At 39.7% G+C, this 20097-nt stretch overlaps 2 protein-coding genes across 2 annotated transcripts in view; both read right to left on the bottom strand.

The window, feature by feature from the left end:
- LOC148368257 (uncharacterized) overlaps positions 1-20097 on the bottom strand; it is a 541253-nt gene that overhangs the window by 241436 nt on the left and 279720 nt on the right. The window lies entirely within an intron of this gene.
- slc26a10 (solute carrier family 26 member 10) overlaps positions 5419-20097 on the bottom strand; it is a 36146-nt gene continuing 21467 nt past the window's right edge. The window contains exons 12-18 of the mRNA XM_088330272.1: positions 17699-17768; positions 13872-14048; positions 11629-11683; positions 9424-9521; positions 9286-9340; positions 7819-7925; positions 5419-6880 (exon numbers count right to left, since the gene is read on the bottom strand). Of these exons, the coding sequence (XP_088186398.1) occupies positions 6839-6880; positions 7819-7925; positions 9286-9340; positions 9424-9521; positions 11629-11683; positions 13872-14048; positions 17699-17768 (604 nt within the window). The 3' untranslated portion in view covers positions 5419-6838. The remainder of the gene's footprint in view (positions 6881-7818; positions 7926-9285; positions 9341-9423; positions 9522-11628; positions 11684-13871; positions 14049-17698; positions 17769-20097) is intronic.

Below are 20097 nucleotides of genomic sequence, written 5' to 3'. Positions count from 1 at the left end.
ATTTTGAAGTTTGAATTTTTTTCTATGGAATATTTTGTCAAATCTTTATTGTGTATTTCTGTATGTATTTTCTTTTTTTTTTTTTTTACTTCGGAGTGACCCAGATTATAAATTGTTTTCTGAAGGAGGCCAAATATTGATTGATTTTATTCATATATTTGTTTTATTTTTAATAAAGCCGAATTGTTTTTTGTTTTTCTGTTTTTAAATGGCATTATTTGAAATGGGGCCAGTTGTACATTTATTTGTATATTACTTTGAAGGTACTCAGAGTTGACATTGTTTTTCTACTTTTATTTCAATATTTTTTTCCCAATTTCAAGGCTATTAAACAAAGCTCATTTTTTCAGAGTTTTTTCTTTCCAGACAATAATATAATAAGCTACTTTCCTTTTTTAATCGATTCTTTTGCGTTTCTGTCCGTTTTTCCTGGCCAATTTCAACTGTTTTCCAAATCTATGTTTAAAGAAAACTCATGCCAAAATAATGAGGCAGTGCGTGAAAAGTGATTTTTTTTCTGGTGGTATCAACCCTTTTACTTTTTGTTTCGTTGCCATGGAAACTATTTAAGAAATACCCTACTCTTATTGCCCACTAGGTGAAGAACGATACACTTAAAACAAAAAGATTAGCCTGAGACGTATGGAAGCCCACCATCCTTACAGACATCCGTCCATTATCCTCAGTAGGGTCCCGGGGTTGCCGGAGCCCATCCCAGCCGTCTTCGGGGAGTGGGCAGGGGACACCCTCAATCACAGAGAGCGACAACTCCCCTCCGTCTTTCCCACCTAGGGACAATTTGGATCGGCCAATTCATCTGACAGGAACATGGGGAGAACATGCAAACTATGCACAGGTAGGCTGGTAGAACCCATGATCTCAGAACTGTGCCGCAGACATGCTAACCACTCCGCTGCGTTGTTTTAAAGTACTGTATTAAAAAATAAGATTCATTTTAATAATCCGTCAAAATAAAACCGAAATAGAGGATCCCACACCTGACTATAATCACAAGGTCTATTTGAGTAAGGACTGTGCCATCAGCAGAAGCTGTCGGATCATTGTTTGCTGTTAAATTCTCGTTTGTTTTTATTGTTAGAATACAAAGGGTGTTGAATACTAAGTTTGTTTTTCTTTGTATCGGTTTTCAAGTCGATTCATTTTGTCCGATGGGTTTTGAAACCATCACAATTGAACAAAAATCATATTTTAGGTCTCTGCTTTGGGCACTATATTTCGTTTTTAGTTTTGTAGCATTGCCGTAGTTTTATTTCCTATCATTTTCGTAGTATTTCTGCACTTAATATTTGTTTTATTTATGTAGTATTTTTGCTGTATGTTAAAGCATTTCCGTAGATTTATTTGTAGTATTCCAGCTGTAATATTAATGTTATAGTATTTTTGTAGTATTAGAGGTAATATTTTTTTAACTTGTATTTTTAATGATCATATTACTGTAGTAGTATTTTTGTAATATTTTTACTGTATTTTAAAAAGCATTTCCGTAGATTTTTTTGTAGTATTTCAGCTGTAATATTTATGTTATAGTATTTTTGTAGTATTGGACATAATATTTTTTTAACTTGTATTTTTAATGATCATATTACTGTAGTAGTATTTTTGTAGTATTTTTGCTGTATTTTAAAGTATTTCCGTAGATTTTTTTTTGTAGTATTTCAGCTGTAATATTTATGTTATAGTATTTTTGTAGTACGTATTAGACATAATATTTTTTTAACTTGTATTTTTAATGATCATAATAATGTAATAGTATTTTGGTAGTATTTGTCCTAATGTTTATCAATTCATAGTTTTGAATATAGTATCGCTGTAGAGGTATTTTTGTAGTATTTATTTAGCAACATTTTTGAAGTATTGTCATTGGAGTATTTCTTTGGGGTTTTTTGTACTATTTCTGTTGTAGAATTTCTGTAGCAGTAATTTTTGTATTTTATTATGACTGTAGCAGTATTTTTGTAGTATTTCTATTGTAGATTTATTTCAGAATGAAAGCAAAATAACACATCCGGTTTTTACGCACTGAATTTGATATTTGGTATTGTATGCAGTTTTTCCGTGTAGTATTTCTGTAAAAATGTTTCGGTTGTAGACACACAAAGGGACCAAAACATTTTATATTAGTAGTACTTCATTTTTAGTGACACTACAACTAATAAAAAGAGAATGGCCGTTGAATAAATGCTCTTTATTGTTATTATGCATTAAAGAGGACTTCTCTTTAGAGCAGGAAGGCGATTTAGAGAGCTGCCGGCTAGCCGCGGCTAGCATCGGGTGTCCTCGATTTGAGCCGGATCCCCGCCACGATCTCATGTGTTGCAGCTCCAGGATATCCGTTTCACGGCTAGTGATTCTCATGTTATATTTATTTATTTTTAGTACATTAAAAACAATGATACTTGGAAAAGCAAAACATTAAAGTGTATTCCTAAGTAAAGAGTACAAACTCCTTCTGTACTTGACCCAACAGAAACAAGTTACAACTGCGAAAATTAATCTTGACTTCACATTATCTTCCGGCGCCGTCACGAATGGCAGCCACTCCAGCAGCTCCCGTGTTATTTTCGATTGTTCTCGATTGTTCTCAGCTCAGGGATGCTGCTGGAAATGTGAATTTCCCAAAGCGGATGAACAAAGTATCTATCTATCTATCTATATGAGAAATGCCCTTTCCGATGTTAAACCAGGTTTGGATTTATTGTGCCAAAACAAAACGCAAGAGCACGCAAGCCACTAAAATGGAGTATTTGGTTGTACCAGAATGTCCGGCCAAAGAAGAGGTTGGGGGTCCGGGAGCTTTTCGAAGCACTCACTGGGGGTCCGGGGACCACTGGACCTCACCTCCTGTTACTATTACCTGCATATTTTTTAAGCTAGTAGCTCTTAGCATAATTTGTTCATATTTAACTGTTAGCAAGTAACCATTAGAATCATTTGTAAGAAAGTAGCTGTTAGCATGAAGCTATAACAATTAAACATTGGCATATTTTTAAGCATGTAGCTCTTAGGATAATTTGTTAATATTTAACTGTTAGCAAGTAACCATTAGCATCATTTGTAAGAAAACAGCTGTTAGCAAGAAGCTATAACAATGAGACATTAGCATATTTTTTCAACATGTAGCTGTTAGCATAATTTGTTTATATTTAACTGTTAGCAAATATCCATTAGCATCATTTGTAAGGAAGTAGCTGTTAGCATGAAGCTAGAACAATTAGACATTAGCATATTTTTTTCAATATGTAGCTGTTAGCATAATTTGTTCATATTTAACTATTAGCAAGTAACCATTAGAATCATTTGTAAGAAAGTAGCTGTTAGCATGAAGCTATAACAATTAAACATTGGCATATTCTTTAAGTATGTAGCTGTTAGCATAATATGTTCATATTTGACTGTTAGCATCATTTGTAAAAAAGTAACTGTTAGCATGAAGCTATAGCAATGAGACATTAGCATATGCAGACCATTTACCAGATTGTAATCTTATGTTCCAAATGCAGTTTTGTTAGTGTGTCCGCTACCGAGTCGATATTTGTCCGAAGTATTTTTAATCGGAGGGTTCTCCTTGCCGCCAATTAGCACAAACACTCCTTGAGCTTAAAAGGGGAAACAGCGCCCCTAGGGACCTCTTTAAAATATGCGAGAATTACAAAAATCAACATCAAGCAAAATCCTAATGAGCTTTTTCTGCCTTTACTGGTTTGATGCGCTTTGTTTACTAGGTCAAGGGTGCAGGCGGTGCGAGGAAATACCCACGTTGGCCTCTAGGGGGCAATAGAGATGAAGGAAGCGAAAAAATGTACTCACAAACTGAGACGAAAGCTTTTATCGAGAAATCACTTTTTGCAGGAGTGTTCCAGGGGGGAGCAGAGTGCCCACCGAGGACGCGTTCCGCCCACCCGAAAGAAATTGGATGTCGTGGTGAGGGCAGTCTGAAAAAAATAGAAAAAAAGAAACAGAAAAAGGGAAAAAATGAGATAAAAGAATAAGTCAAAAGAAAATGAGAAAAAGAAAAAGAAAAAGCAAGAAGAAGGAAACGCAAAAAAAGGCTAGGAAAAAGAAACAAAAGGAAAAGAAAAATTGGATGTCGTGTTGAGGGCAGTCTGAAAAAAAGTGAAAATGAGACAAACAAATAAAGGACAAAAAAAGAAAAAGGAAATTTAAGAATAAGTCAAAGGAAAATGAAAAAAAGAAGAAGAAAAAAGCAAGAAGAAGGCAATGCAAGAAAAAAGGCTAGGAAAAAGAAACAAAAGAAAAAAGAAAATTGGATGTTGTGGTGAGGGCAGTCTGATAAAAAAGGAAAAAAAAAGAAAAATGAAATAAAAGAATAAGTCAAAGGAAAATGAGAAAAAGTAGAAGGAAATGCAAGAAAAAAGGATGGGAAAAAGAAACAAAAGAAAAAAAGAAAGGCAAAAAAGAAAATGGAGAAAAAAGAAAAAGCAGGAAATACAGAGTAAAACGCTAAGGGGGTAAACAAAACAAAGGGGAAAATATAAAAAGGGGAAAAAACAGGGTGGGGAGACGTCGAAGGGGCGCTTGACCAGTATATTACAAAAATGTCATATTCTGCACATAATAAATGAATAATTTTTATAAAATATATTCATGATCCTATTTATGTCACGGTTGCCATGGCGCCCAATCGGCCCCGCCCGTGTGGCACCAGCTGCAGCTTGTTGACAGATCGGCCCCCTGTCAGTATTTAAACTCTGTCCTGTCAGTCCCCTTTGGTCGGTCCGTCTGCAAATCCATTTTTTCACACGGCAAGCCCTTTTTCGCCTGTCCTGTTTTATGCTCCTGTTTGTCTTCTGCTATGATTTAATTTGATCTCGACCACGTCTGCTCTCCCGTCCTGAACTACGACCTGTTTTGATGTCGACCTCGTCTGGTCTCCCGCCCCAAATAACGATCCGTTTTTTGATCTCGACCAAGTCTACTCTCCTTTCCTGGCTTTTGACTCGTTTGCGATCCCGACCACGTTTTTTGTTCTTCTGTCCCGGCGACTGACCATTTTTTTTTCTCCGTTCCCGACACCGCCATCACTAGCCACGAAAGTTCCCTAATCCTTTCCCCTCTCCCCAATAAAACTGTGAGTAATGTTACGCGAGTGGGTTCTGTTTCCGTTCCGGTCCTGACAATTGAATTCTAATACTATGTAATTTTTTCACTCTACTGCGTTCCGTTAAGTAAAAATAAAGTGTACATTAAGAATTTCGGGGGTTAGTAATATTTGTACTCCCGCAAAGAACCCCCCCCCAATTGCTATGCCCCCCCTGAGACCGATGTCTGGCTACGGCCCTGATTCATGATTGATATAATTTCCGGTGGGACATTTTCAGACGGGATCAGGCAAGGAATGTGCGGAACGGGATAAAAACACAAGTATTCTTAGGAAAACTTCATTTTTGATGGAAAACAAGAAAAAAAATATGACATTCCATGCTAGGCTACTGCCGCTCACAGGGTTCGTACGAGTGCTTGAAATCCTTGAAAAGGTTGACATTTGAATGCTTTGAAAAGTGCTTGAACTTTAGGTGAAGTGCTTGTAAATGCTTGAACCTGTTTCCATGTTTCTTAGGTTAGGTGCTAGGCTAGGGTTAAAAGCAAGAGTTTGGGCTTTGAATAAAGGGTTTAAACTTCGAAAAAATTGGGAAATTGGGCTTCACGGTCCTATTAGGGTATTAAACTGAATTTTAGGGGTCTGAAATAGGGTTGCTGATAGCCCTAAGTGTAGGGTTAGGGTTAAAAACTGGGGTTTGACCTCCATAGTAGGGTTCTAAACTGAATGTAGGGTTCCAAAATAGGTTAAGACCGAGGGTTACGGTTTGAAACGGGTTAGGCTAGGGTTACATCTAGGGTAAGGTGTAGGGCTAAGGTCAGAAGCTAGGGTTTGGGGCTTCAAATATCTCATATTTTATGGTTCCAAAATAGGATTAGGGCTAGTGTTAGAAACAAAGGTTTAGGCTCTTCAATAGTGTATTAGGATTCTGAAATAGGTTTGGGGCTACGGTTACAGCTAGGGTAAGGTAGAGATTTAGGGTTAGGGCTCCATATTAGGGTCCTATCCATAACCAAATGAAATGATTCCGAAATGGGTTTAGAGCCAGGGTTACGGTTCGAAACAGAGTTAGGGCAGGTTATGGCTAGAGTTAGGTGTGGAGGCAGGGTTAGGACCTAGGGTTTGGGTTCCAATTAAAGGATTTTATACGATTGACTACAAAGTACATGTATTCAGTTTAATGCAATAACGATATTCACTGACTGGGCTTTAATTCAATGTTAGGGCAGGATCTGTGGGGTGCGAGACGAATTTCTGATAACAGAATTCCTGTGAGTGCTGACGCAAAAGGCCAGACGCAGAAGGACAGACGTCAGGGCGCCGCCGGTATGCGAAGATTGCGGAGCCCAGCCGACACGCCCTCATGCGGGAAGAGAACCATTAATAGAAAGCTAACGTTAACTGCAGATGACACACAGCCAATAAGGGAATAGTTGGGTGTTTTTGCTTTGTTTGTGAAATGTATAAATGATGCCGGGCAACTTGGATGGGAGCGGTCTCCAATTGGGTACACTTAGGTCAATTTAGTAAACGGTACATTTTGATAGTTAAATTGGGTTTTGAAACAAAATATTGGGGTTTGAAACAAAGGTTTTAGTTCCCGTTCTTTTGACCGTCACTGTTTTTTTTCAGGTACTGGAAAAATGTGAAATCTGGCTTTGAACGTCCATAAAAAATGTTTGAATTTGGCTATGAAAAAGGTGACCGAATCCTGTTCTCAGAAACCGGATTAAGGATGAAGAGTCCCGTTCCTTTTCATCACACCCAAACGGTGCCGGTGGTGTCGGCCGACTGCTTTTCCTGTAAAAACACCAAACGTCAAATTTTACAACGTACGGTAATAGCTGTATTTAATGTGTTGAGTATGTTGTAGTTAACTTTTAAGATCCCTGGTACTTGCTAGCAAAACTGTATGTTGTAGCTAGCATTTAAGATCCCTGGTACTTGCTAGTGAAACAGTATGTTGAAACTAGCTTTTAAGATGCCTGGTTCTTGCTAGCAAAACGGTATGTTGTAGCTAGCTTTTAAGATCCCTGGTACTTGCTAGCAAAATGATACGTTGACGCTAATGTTTAAGAGGACTATAATGCTGGCAAAATGTGTTGAAGCTACAGTAGCTTTTAAGATTCCTAGAATTAGCTAGCAAAACAATATGTCGAGCTAGCTTTATAAATTTGTATCATTTCTTAGCATAAAATCAAAGCTAGCTTTTTGTTTTATTCTTATTATTTTTGCAAAATGATATGTTGGAGCTAGCTTTTAAGATCCCTGGTACTTGTTAGCAAAACGGTGCATCAAAACTAGCTTTTAAGATCCCTAATATTTGCTAGCAAAATGATATGTCAAAGCTAAAGTAAGTTTTAAGAGTCCTAGAATTAGCTAGCAAAACAGTATGTCTGGCTAACTTTTTAAATTTGTATCATATGCTAGCATAAAATCAAAGCTAGCTTTTTGTACTTTGAACTGCTTGCGCACAGTCACAAAAAATGAGCATTGCTTGATTGGTTTTGTTGGAATTTTCATCATTTGCTACAACTGGCGTGGTAAGCTAGGCAAAACTCATTGCTAAGTGGAAGCTAGCTTTTGAAATTGCTAATGTTTGCTAGCAAAAGCACGTGGAAGCCAGCATTTGATATTCCTAGTATTTGCTGTCAAAACAAAATGTCCGGGCAAGCTTTTTAAATAGTAAAATGATATCTTGCTAGCATAGCGCTACGCGTGAGCTAGCTTTCGGTTACCTGGAGCTGGCGAACGTACGTGACGGCGTCGTGGACGGTGACGAAAACGTGGCGAGGGTCGACGTGCTTTGTCAGTCCGCTCCAAGTTAGCATCTTCAAAACGCCGTCTACGGAAACAGCAAAGGGACAATGAATGCGGCCCGCGGGCCGGACCAGGCCCGCCGAGTTTTTGAATCCAGCCCGCGAAACAATGGTAAAATAAACGAGCTGCAGTTCAAAATATCTACACAAGATGTCGCCATAGACAGGCGCCACTCTCAAAGCCACGATAGCTATTTTCTCTCTATGAAAGGATTTTATACATTTGACTATAAAGGATTTTAGACGATTGACTCATAGTGCAATGAAGATTTTCACTGAGTGGGCTTGAGTTCAATGTCAGGGCAGGCAGTTCAAAATCCACAATATTTTGTCTAAGGAATTTTGATAACAGGACTCGTGGAGGCCATGTTGTTTTGGGAAGCCAGACATCAAGGCGCTCGTGGATGAGATTGTGAAGCCCAGGGGGCTTCCTTGGCACGCCCATGGGAGGAGCCGAGACGCCATCTTTCAGGGAGACGTGACCCAATAGGAAAAAGCTAAAGGACTTCAGAAGAAGGCTTCCCACAGACGCCAACGTCACTTCTTTGGCCATCTCCTGAATACACTTAGTTCTTCCGTTAGGAAAATTAAATCTGCCCCCATGTGGAAATGTCGGCTTCCTGTTCATTTTTCTCTCAAGAAAAGGGCGCGTATAAATTGTTGGATGAATGTAGGTTGTGTTTGGTTAATGGAGTCAGATACCTCATTTGAACAATTTGGTAAATGCTTTTGAGAGCAGACCTTATTGCCTCGCCCCAAAATAGGTAAAACAAGATACAGGTAGATCTTGGCGGGAGAGGGAGAGCTGTTTATTTATCTTCATTTAAAACAAGAGTTCTCATTCGTCTTAGAGACAATCGGCTTTTTATATCCTCCCACAAAATCTCATATAACTTATCACGTCCCCCTTGCAATGACGCACGTGTTTATCTCAAAATGCACACTACCGGACACTGTTCTTCCCAAGAATGTTTTCGTCCTCTTTCAATTTTCCAAAGTAACACAATTTCCAACAAACTCGTTAGTGTCGGCCTGACATCCAAATTCCCGGCTTGACCGCATGTTCCACCCCAAGAAGAATGTTATTACTTGGCAGCCCAAGGCGATTAATGATATTCACTGACATTTACACTCGGGAAAACAAGCCTGGAATTTCCTGTTTTAAAATTATGTTTTCTTCTTATGTCAAGCCCGACTTCAATAAACCACAACAACGGTACATTTTGATGATGAATTCCCGACACTATCGATCTTTAATGTACAATTCCGGTCCCAGTGAAAAGGTCTTTTCTAGCTTATATGCAATGAGATTAGACACGGCACTCCAGGGTCAAACACACAATAAACACTTTAAAGAGCAAAAGAAGATCAAAGACTGTCACTTACCACTACAGTTTGACAAATACACATCCAGTCCGAATTTCTGGCATTCCATGCACATCTGTTCAAACATATATAAACATTATGTATATATAATTTTTTTTTTTAACTTGGATATATTTTTGGCCTGTTTTGCAAAGCAACCTGGGTAAAGAGTTTGGCTCCGGCCACGTCCACAAAGGCCACGCTGCCGCAGTCCATCACGACCGACTTCACGTCGCACGCCGAACTTTCCGCAGGCTCTGCTGTCATGGCAACCGTCCAAAAACATCACGTCATCCAATCGGAAGGCTCCGATCACAATTGTGCACAATTGTTCACGTGCAAAAGAAGAACTTCGATGGACCTCACACAGGGCACTATTAAGTTAATAATACAACAACGGTCGTGATTACTGATTCTGGGCACCTGCGACTGCCCCGGTCACTGATTGGCTCCCCGACTCTTTTTAAACCTACATTTTCCAAGAGGAAGCTGTCAGACCGTCTGCTAACCTATGCTCTCAGCTAGGCAAGCTTTTGTAATATCCGGCATTATCCTGCCCTGTTTCCTGCCTGATTCCTGTTGCCGACCTCGTTTCTGGACCCGTTTCTGTTTTTGCTCCTCCGCCCTGGCCATCGACCTGTTTTGCCCTGTTTCCTGCCTGATACCTGTTGCCGACCTGTTTTTGCCCTGTTTCCTGCCTGACACCTATTGCCGACCTGTTTCTGGACCCGTTTCTGCTTTTGTTTTCCAGTCCCGGCCATCAGCCTGTTTTTGCCCTGTTTCCTGCCTGATGCCTGTTGCTGACTTCGTTTCTGGACCCGTTTCTGGTTTTGCTCCTCCACCACGGCCATCGACCTGTTTTTCTCGCTGGCAACGACGACCCTCGCTGGACACGGAAGTGACACTTCCGCTTTCCTGCTATCTGCTACCCGTGTCCGCGGATCATCAGATGGTGGAAGCAAGCACTGCTCTCTTTCTCAATAAAACTGAATAAAACGAACGCTTTTGGGTCCTGTCTCCGTTCCTGGCGTGAGAAAAGGTTTGCTATTTTATCCTTTTGTAGCTTTATATATGATATTTCCTGGGGTTTTGGGCTGCAAATAACTCAGCATGAATCTCTTTGAGTAAAAATGTCAAGTTTCTTGTTTTTCTTCTTTTATCTTTATTGTCACGGTTGCCATGGCGCCCAATTGGTCCTCGTTGTGTGGCGCCAGGTTGTCACGGTTGCCACGGAAAAAAGATTTGCACATATGTAATGTAAGTTCGTCAATTCGCATTGATGAATGAATATGGATTTCAAATTCTATAAATTCGCGCCACCGGTTTTTCTTTCGTTTTATCAATTTTTCGTTTCTAATTAAGAATCAAAGGTATCGAAATATATCTTTATGACATTTATGTATGTGCATACTCACAATTTCCTCATAAATTCTGCTTAACTTTGAACGAAATTTTCAATTGGGAAAATCCAGCAAAAAAAGGGACCTGCCCACTTAAAACATTGTTAAAATACTGGCTAGCATCATTAGCGGTAGCGGCTTAACTAGATAACCGAAAGTTAACATTGATTTTGGGACATTCTTATTCAAATTTGATGTACATGTGCTCATGTCCAACAGTAGATGCCATGGACGCCAGAGACGCAAAATTTTGTCAGAACAAGAACAGGATCAGGACCCAAACGCGTGACGTTACTCACACAAGCCTTTTTTTTTACATGAAATGGGGAGTCATGCACGTTAGGCAGCCGGCCTGACGTGAAAAGAAGGGAAACCAGAGACCGACAAAATCGATAACGAATTAAGATAACGAAAATAAACAGGAGAAACTAGACGGGAGTGAAAACTGGAGAAAATAATAAACAGGGCAAAAATAGACAATACCGGACAGTGAACTATAAAAAACCTAAATACTGGAAAAGCACCTTAAAACAAATCATTTAACACCTATAGAGCTAATGCAGCAATATTAAAACTGGTATTGCGATACAAAAATGTCGGCTTTAGATCAGGGAATTGTTTGCAATAATCTGTAGTCTGTGCAGCCCTTCAAGACTCTTTGTGATTAATAGACATGACTTGACAGGAAAATCCAACAGGAAAACCGGACCGAGTCAGAACCCACATCTTGCGGGGCAGAGGTTTGTTGACGGACTGACAAACGGAGCGTGAGAACACTGAACTTAAAAAGACAGAAATCCAATCTCTCAGTGAGCCGCAGCTGGCGCCACATGGGCGGGGCCAATCGGGCACCACGGCAACCATGACAACTGACGTGGACATTTGACATGTGTCCACAGCAAGACGTCATGGACAGAATTTTGGCATGGATGGACAGTTTCATTTTGCAGTGGTGATGACTCACCGGTTGTCCAAAAGTCGTTTTCTGCAGAAAAAGACGCATTGGCGATGCCTCCGTCCTGAACAACAACAAAGATTCCACATTAGGGTCTATCGGGGGGGTGAACAAACTGCGGCCCGTGGGCCACATGCGGCCTGTCACGCTTATTCAGCCATCTTGAGAAACCAAATTGGTCCATCTATACAGTAGTAAACAAAGTACTACCAATAAAAAAATGCTTTTGGGCTTTGTGTATGAACAACAAAAATACTATGACAGAAATGTCAGAGGGGTTGGAAAAGCAGATTTTTTCCAACAGGATAATGTCAAAAATATGGTAAATTAGAGATACCATATCCTGGGGGTCTACTGTAATTTGTTTCCGAATATTACCAAAAAATGCTGTAAAGAGGGGTAGAAAAAATATTGTACCCACAGGATAGTGTGAAAATATTGTAAAGTAGCAATGCCATATCCTGGGGTCTACTGTGATATGTTATACTTGTATATTGACAAAAATGCTGTAAAGAGGGGTAGAAAAAATATTGTAACCTACAGAAAAATGTGAAAATATTGTAAACTAGCAATGCCATATCCTGGGGTCTACTGTGATATATTGTACTTGTATATTGACAAAATGCTGTAAAGAGGGGTAGAAAAAAACTTTGTATCCTACAACGTAAAAATAATAATAATAATGCCATATCCTGGGGGTCTACTGTTATTTGTTTATGAATAGTACCAAAAAATGCTGTAAAGAGGGGCATAAAAAACATTGTATCCTACAGGATAACGTGAAAATATAGCGATGCCATATCCTGGGGGTCTACTGTTATTTGTTGCTGAATAGTACCAAAAAATGCTGTGAAGAGGGGCATGAAGGACATTTTATCGAGAGGATAATGTCCAAAAATATTGTCAACTGCGGATGCCATATCCTGGGGTCTACTGAAATCTGTTGATGTTGTTGTCTGGTGACAAAAATGCTGTAAAGAGGGGCATAAAAAATATTGTATCCTACGTGAAATATCGGAAACTAGAGATGCCATATCTTGGGGTTCTACTGTTATTTGTTTCTGAATAGTACCAAAAATTGCTGTATAGAGGGGCATGAAGGACATTTCATCGACAGGATAATGTCCAAAAATATTGTCAACTGCGGATGCTATATCCTGGGGTCTACTGAAATATGTTGATGTTTGTTGTACGGTGACAAACATGCTGTAAAGAGGGGCATAAAAAACATTGTATCCTACATGAAAAAAATCATCAACTGCGGATGACATATCCTGGGGTCTACTTAAATCCGTTGATGTTGTTGTATATTGACAAAAATGTTGTAAAGAGGGGCATAAAAAAACAATGTATCCTACGTAATATATCATAAACTAGAGATGCCATGTCCTGGGGGACTACTGTAATATGTTGTTATTGTACGGTGACAAAAATGCTGTAAAGAGGGGTAGAAAAAAACATTGTATCCTACAACGTGAAAATATAGCGTTGCCATATCCTGGGGCTCTACTGTTATTTGTTTCTAAATAGTACCAAAAAAATGCTATAAAGAGGGACATGAAAAATATTGTATCCGACAGGATAAGGTGAAAATATCGTAAACTAGTGATGCCATATCCTAGGGTCTACTGTTATTTGTTTCAGAATAGTTCCAAATGCTGTAAAGAGGGGCATGAAGAACATTTTATCCGACAGGATATTGTCAAAATATTGTAAACTAGCAATGCCATGTCCTGAGGGTCTACTGTTATTCGTTTATGAATAGTACCAAAAAATGCTGTAAAGAGGGGCGTAAAAATCATTGTATCCTACAGGATAACGTGAAAATATAGCAATGCCATATCCTGAGGGTCTACTGTTATTCGTTTATGAATAGTACCAAAAAATGCTGTAAAGAGGGGCCTCCTAGGGAAACGATTCACACACACGTAGAGGCTTTCAAGACGACGCGATCGTGTGGACAGAAAAATGTACTACATGCTTGTGTGAAATTCGCCCTAAAAATATATATATATTTGAGGAGTGTATTAGGAATGTATCATGAATCGTCATGTGTATATGCATGAGGTAAAATAAAGAGCTGCTCAAGAATAATATTTCTGCTTTTTTGGAAGCACACTTTTGGCTATAACCGATGGTTTCTTTCAACATCGGCGCCTACAACACTCGCGGTTCACGAACCATCGTTTAAAATACCAGACACGCGTTTCAGGGACTCGAACCGAGGACCACGTCCTTGGCGGAGACGATACCTGCGTGTTGCCGCGGCGACGTCTTTCTAGCTTCTCCGTCACTTCCTGTGGTGGCTTCCGGATCTTCTCCGGGGTCAGGCCCAGCAAACGGCTCATCTCCTCCCTGAAGAAACTTCGGTTGCCGTAGTAAATGGGACCGTTGTAGGTCAGGATCTTCATCCCCGGTACCTCTGAGCACTGAGAAAGAAAGTATTTTGTGAGTCCCCGAAAAGAAAAAGATCCACCTTGCGCTCGTTTTAGGAGGTTTGTTTCTGTCATAAAATCAGTATTCATAACTATGGTTATGGTGGCTTGCGAACCTATTTGGCCCCCTTGAATTTTGTGACCTTTTGCTCCATTTCAGACCTCAAACATCAAGATAGAAAACTGAAATTTCTTGTGAAGCATCAACAATAAGTGGGACACAATCATGAAGCGGAACACACTTTATTAGATATATCAATTTTTTAACAAATAAAAAACAAAAAAAGTAGGTGTGCAAGCAGTGTTCCCTCTAAGCTGCGCGCATGCGCATTTGCGCACTGCTCGCATATTCTCAGAGCGCAAGAAAATCTAGCCAGCGCACAAAAATGAGGGCTCAAAATTACTAATTAAGAATCGACTTAAGTCAAAGTGACAGTGCATGAAGGTCAAAATACACAGGTTCCCATGACATTGTGTCCTAAATGCGGTATTTTGAAGTCGAGTCGAAGGAGAACGTAGTTGATTAAAGTTAGTAGAGTTTGTCGGGGAACCGGCTTCTTCGGCTCGGCTCACTAAAAGGAATCGTTTCTTTCGGGTTGATTTTGCTTCTTTAATCCCAACATGACCAAATATGATGTAAAATGATGCACAAAATGACTTAAAGGAAGGGGGAATAGAACAAAAAGGAAAAAAATACCAAACTGAAAAAGTAGTGAAAAGCTGGGAAAAAAAAGACGCAAAAGGAAGAGAAAAAAAGAAGGAAAAATTAAGAAAAAAAACAGGAAAAAAGAAAAAAAAGAAACGTAGGAAAAAAAGTAAATGGAGAAGAAAAAGAAAAAAGTAACAGCTCGGAAAAAATAATCACAATGAGACTTTTTTTAAAGGAATTTTTTAAAAAGTAGAAAAAAAACACGGAAAAAAGAAGGAAAAGTTTGTGTTGCATTCAAATCATTTCCAATTGTATCAAATGAATCTTGTTGCCAACATTGTACTTCCACTAAAAATGTGACTAAGTACAGTTCTGTATCTTGCAACCGACTAAATAAGCCCCCAAAAATGTAAATATTATTCAACAAAATATATCAGAAAAAAAAAAAAAATGGATATCTTGTGAAAGAATTGTAAGAACAAAAGACGTTTGTAGGCCGTACAACCAATAATACATGAGTCAATTCAATCAAAAGTGAAAAATAATTTTGCATTGCCGGAAACTCAGCAAAATGTAACTTGATGTCAAGTTTTAGACATGTTTGATCATGACTTAGTTGCCACACTTGGGATTATGGTTGCTCACTGTTGTTTCAAGCGTTGCTCACCGACTTTGTGTGAACGCTCAGACCCGTAAGGAAAATTACAGGGAACACTGTGTGCAAGTCTTTTGCGGACTCTATCAGGTTTTCTTCCAGAATAATCCTGTATTTGGCTCCATCCATCTTCCTATCGATTTTAACCGTCCTCCCTGTCCCTGCTGAAGAAAAGCAAGAACAAACCATGATGCGGCCACCACCATGTTTGACGGTGGGGATGGTGCGTTGAGGGTGATGAGCTGTGCTGCTTTTACGCCAAACATAAAGTCTTGCATTGTTGCCAAAAAGTTCGATTTTGGTCTCATCTGACCAGAGCACCTTCTTCCACGTGTTTGGTGGGTCTCCCAGGTGGCTTGTGGCAAACTCTTTATGGATACCTTTAAGAAATGGCTTCCATCTTTCCACTCTTCCATAAAGGCCAGAGTTGTGCAGTATACGACCGATTGTTGTCTCGTGGACAGATTCTCCCACCTCAGCTGTAAACCTCTGTAGTTCATCCAGTGATCATGGGCCTCTTGCCCACATCTCGGATCAGTTTTCTCCTTCTATGAGCTGAAAAATGAGGGGGACGGTAGATTTGCAGGGGTCCGATACTCCTTCCAGGTGTGTATGTACCGTATTTTCCGCACTATAAGGCGCACCTAAAAGCCTTTATTTTTTTCAAAAGCTGACTATGCGCCTTATAATACAGTGCGCCTTATTTATGGAACAAAATTAAAGTCTCGCAACTAACTTGCAGCCGCCGACTCGATTTTCCCCCGAACGCCAAGTAGTCCGCGATGTATGCTAGGATTTATTTACCGGCGTTTCATTGGCTAACCAATGTGTCAATCATCATTTGAATGGATCACTATTGGCTAAAGTTATTCGGAGGTCAAGGGGCGGATCCTTTTTATCATTTACAGGCTGGCATTGGCTTGAACGGCAAAACAAAGCCTGCAATTGGCCGAAAAAGATGAATGCGTATAGCACGTTGCTGACGGCATACAGAAAGCATTTTTTTACTATTTTGTATTTGTAAATATTTTATTTTCCTGGATTTACTAAACTCACGGATATAAGAGGACCACGGCTGCACATTATTATGAACACAACGACTTTGGTGAGCTACTCCGGCTATATATATTATCCCTGTATCTTGTTTTAGACTGAACTCGATGTTTCTGTGATAAGCGGTGCAGATCATGGATGGAATGGAGTGTCTATTTTTAAATTCAACTCAATTCAGTGTTTATTTTCATATATACAGTAAAGTTGCGAGCGAAAAAGAAAATAGAAACTAAGGAATGGTTGGCATTTCTTGAATCCCAAGACTTTAACCTTCCAGAATGATGGAACGATGCATTTGAGTGACATCGTACGGACACCGCATCCGCACGTGTTCTCGACACGTATTTGCTTCTTTGCAAGCTTTGGGAATGTTAAGGGGGTAATCAGTTGGACTGAACTATCCGACTGTTTTGTCGACGTTCCCATTGTAGCGCCTTATAATTTGGTGCGCCTTATGTATGTCAAAAATAGGACCAAAAACTATTATTTCGGGGTGCGCCCTATAACCCGGTGCGCCTTATAGTGCGGAAAATACGGTATTTCAAGTTTTGATGGTTTCTGCAATAAGATTTTATTGATGAATGGTATGGTCGCTGTCCATATCACTTGATTTTGATTGTAGTTTATTGTAAATGAAGAATAGTTGAATGTCTACAGGCCTTTCCACATGTTGCTCACATTCATTTTTTAGTTTGTTGATGCCGTTTGGGGGCGGCAGTGGCTCAGGAGGTAGAGCGCTCGTCTTGGGATCAAGGGATCCCAGTTCGAATCCCGGCTCGTCCGTGTTACATGTCCAAGTGTCCTTGGGTAAGACACTGAACCCCTAATACCCCCAATAAGCAGGTTAGCGCCTTACATGGCTGCAAGGCCCCTATTGGGAAATGTGGAGCACATTGTAAAGCGCTTTGGGAAGTCATTGACTTGAAAAGCGCTATAGAAATGCAGATCATGAACAAAAATAGTGGAAGATAAAATGTGTCAGTTGTACGATTTCAATGTCTATCCATGTCGTATATTCGGACTGGTGTAAAATGACAGCTCTGTTGGATATAAAATAATTGCTGTGCGAGTCATAAATCTTGGTGTGGCACACTGATTTACAACGATATTTGAAAGTGGCACGCCACACCGAAAAGGTTGCTGACCCCCTGTACTAGTAAATGAGTCAATGTATGACAACTCATATACATCAAACACACCAAGAGAAATCCCTCTATAAACTAGTCAATCTCCGACGGCTACTAAACGAGTCAACAAATAAAAAGTACATGAAATATTTGTTGGCACCTTGCTGTGATTGTGGACAGGTCTGTAAATTTCAGTGTTGCTGGCCCGGCCCATCACCGAGCAGCCCGCCCTGAGGAAGGAAAACAAACGCCTTTTTTATTAGTAAAGCACACAGAAAAAGAGATAGAGATAGATAGATAGAGAGATAGATAGAGATATATAGAGATAGAGATAGAGACAGAGAGAGATAGAAATAGACAGAGTAAGAGAAATAGAGAGAGAGAGAGAGAGAGAGAGATGGATAGAGAAAGAGCAGTATCCTTATATTGAAAAATAAAATAATAATAAAATAAAAGATATAGAATACAAAAATAGCCAATATAACGTTTTGCTATATATTATTTAAATAGTGCTACACTGTAATAAAAATAGGGTCATATGCAAATGTGGGGGTGGGGTTTCATGTAGGCTTTGAATCCCCAGGGAGGAGTTAAAGAGCCTCATGGCATGAGGAAGAAATGATCTCAGACTGTCCGTGGAACAAGACCGTGACAGCAAATGGGCAATTTTTTGAAACGGAGGTGAAAAGATTGCACGTATTTACGTGAAGTATTTGAAAGCGGGATGAATACCCAGGAATGAGGACTGAAAAATGAGAATTCCTTAGAAATAGTTAAAAATAGGTGGAACAAATTGGAAAGTGTGGGGAAAGTAATAACGAAGTAGTGAAATACAATAACACGTGGTTAAATACTGAAAACTAAAAAAGGTAAATTCCTGAAAAGTATTTTAAAGTTGCAAAAAAATAGTGAAGTACTGACATAAAGTGTGAAAAACAGAGTAAAATATGGAAAAGGCATTCATGTTAAACATACAAAAGTAGTGGTAAAATAGAGAAGGGTATGCAAAAAGAACTGGAAAGTGTAGAAAAAGTCCTGAGAATAGTAGTGAGATGTAGTAAAACTGGAAAAATACCGAAAAGTATGAAAAGAATAAAAACGTGGTGAGAAGCATGGAAAAATCCTGTAAAGTATTAAGTATAGTGAAAATGTTTGGAAAAAGTGTCAAAAAAATACTGAAATACTGTATAGCGAAACTTATGGGAAAAAGTCAAGGAAAGTACTGAAGTTATATACTATTTTACACGCTGTTTTATTATACTTATACTCAAAATACTTGTCCTAAGTTTGACCTCAGCCTTGAGTGGAACTTTTTGGAAGGATGTCGTAAACCGCCTTGGTTTTGAAATGTTTTCTTTGGTTTCAGTCTGTGAAGATAAACAATGACTTATCACCTCGCCTGGGGGGTTAGAATGTGTGTGTCGGGCCCCACTCTGTCCGGAGGGTGATGACCTATCACCCTTCACCCAAGCTTCAAAGGACGATTGGGAAATTTGCATCAACACGGTGCGGACCAATCAGCCAGAGGCTTGTTCACGGGGTGTGAACATTTCATCGCCATGGGTGATAAGAGGAGGAGACCCCGTAAGCTCGTCGTCTCCTGCACACGATTGTAAAATTGGCACAGGCAGAGACCTGATTTGTTCAACTCTTTGATTCGGCTAAATAAATTCATATGTGGACTATACTCGACTCAATAACCTCTTGGACTTTTGGGCATGCTCCAACTGTAAGGGTTTGGACAAGACATGTGAAGTGTCTTCAGAAACAGATTTCAGTTTAAGAAATGTTTAAACCTGACAGTACTGACAGGGAAACTGGTGTTAAAAATAGTCAAAAGTATGTGAAAGGGCAATTAAGTTGAAAAACAGAGAAAACTGTAGAATAAAGTACTGAGAAGTCATCAAAAAATAAGGTGTGGGGAAAAATTAATTAAAAGTGATGAAAGATAGTGAAAAGTATGGAAGAGGGTTTGAAAAAATATGGAAAAGAAGTGAAAATAGGGAAAAGTATCGATTGGAAAGTAAGGAAATATAGTGAAAATGTTAAGACCGGAACGGAGACAGGACCCACTTGCGTTACGTTTCTCTTAGTTTTATTGGGAGAAAGGAAAGGGTCGCACACACGATCCGGTGATTGCTGGGCGCAGGAAGCAGGTTGCTCTGAACGCGGAAGTGTCACTTCTGTGGCGAGCAATGGCGGTGTCGGGAACGGAATAACGGGCCAGTCGCCAGGACAGAAGAGCAAATACGCGGTCAGGGGTCGTAAACGAGTCGGAAGCCAAGAAAGGAGAGTGGACGTGGTCGGGGACAAAAGAGGTCGAAAGCCGGGACGGGAGAGTAGACGTGGTCAGGATCAAAAACGGGTCGAAGCTGGGGGCAGACGGGAGCAAAAAGAGGTGGGAGTCAGGGTCGAGAAAGGCTTGCCTAGTGTTCACTGAGGTTTGCGGACGGACTGACAAAAGTCTAGTCTAGCTCTTTAGTCGAGTCGCATTTCCTAGTCTAGTTCTTTAGTCGAGTCGCATTTCCCAGTCTAGCTCTTTATTCCAGTCGGGAAGCA

The sequence above is a fragment of the Urocampus carinirostris genome, chromosome 3 (assembly GCF_059441175.1).
Source record: "Urocampus carinirostris isolate Australia breed hairy pipefish chromosome 3, RoL_Ucar_1.0, whole genome shotgun sequence".
In the NCBI taxonomy this organism is placed as follows: domain Eukaryota; kingdom Metazoa; phylum Chordata; class Actinopteri; order Syngnathiformes; family Syngnathidae; genus Urocampus; species Urocampus carinirostris.
The sequence above is the reverse complement of the archived record's forward strand: the minus strand, read 5'-3'. Positions and strand labels throughout refer to the sequence as shown.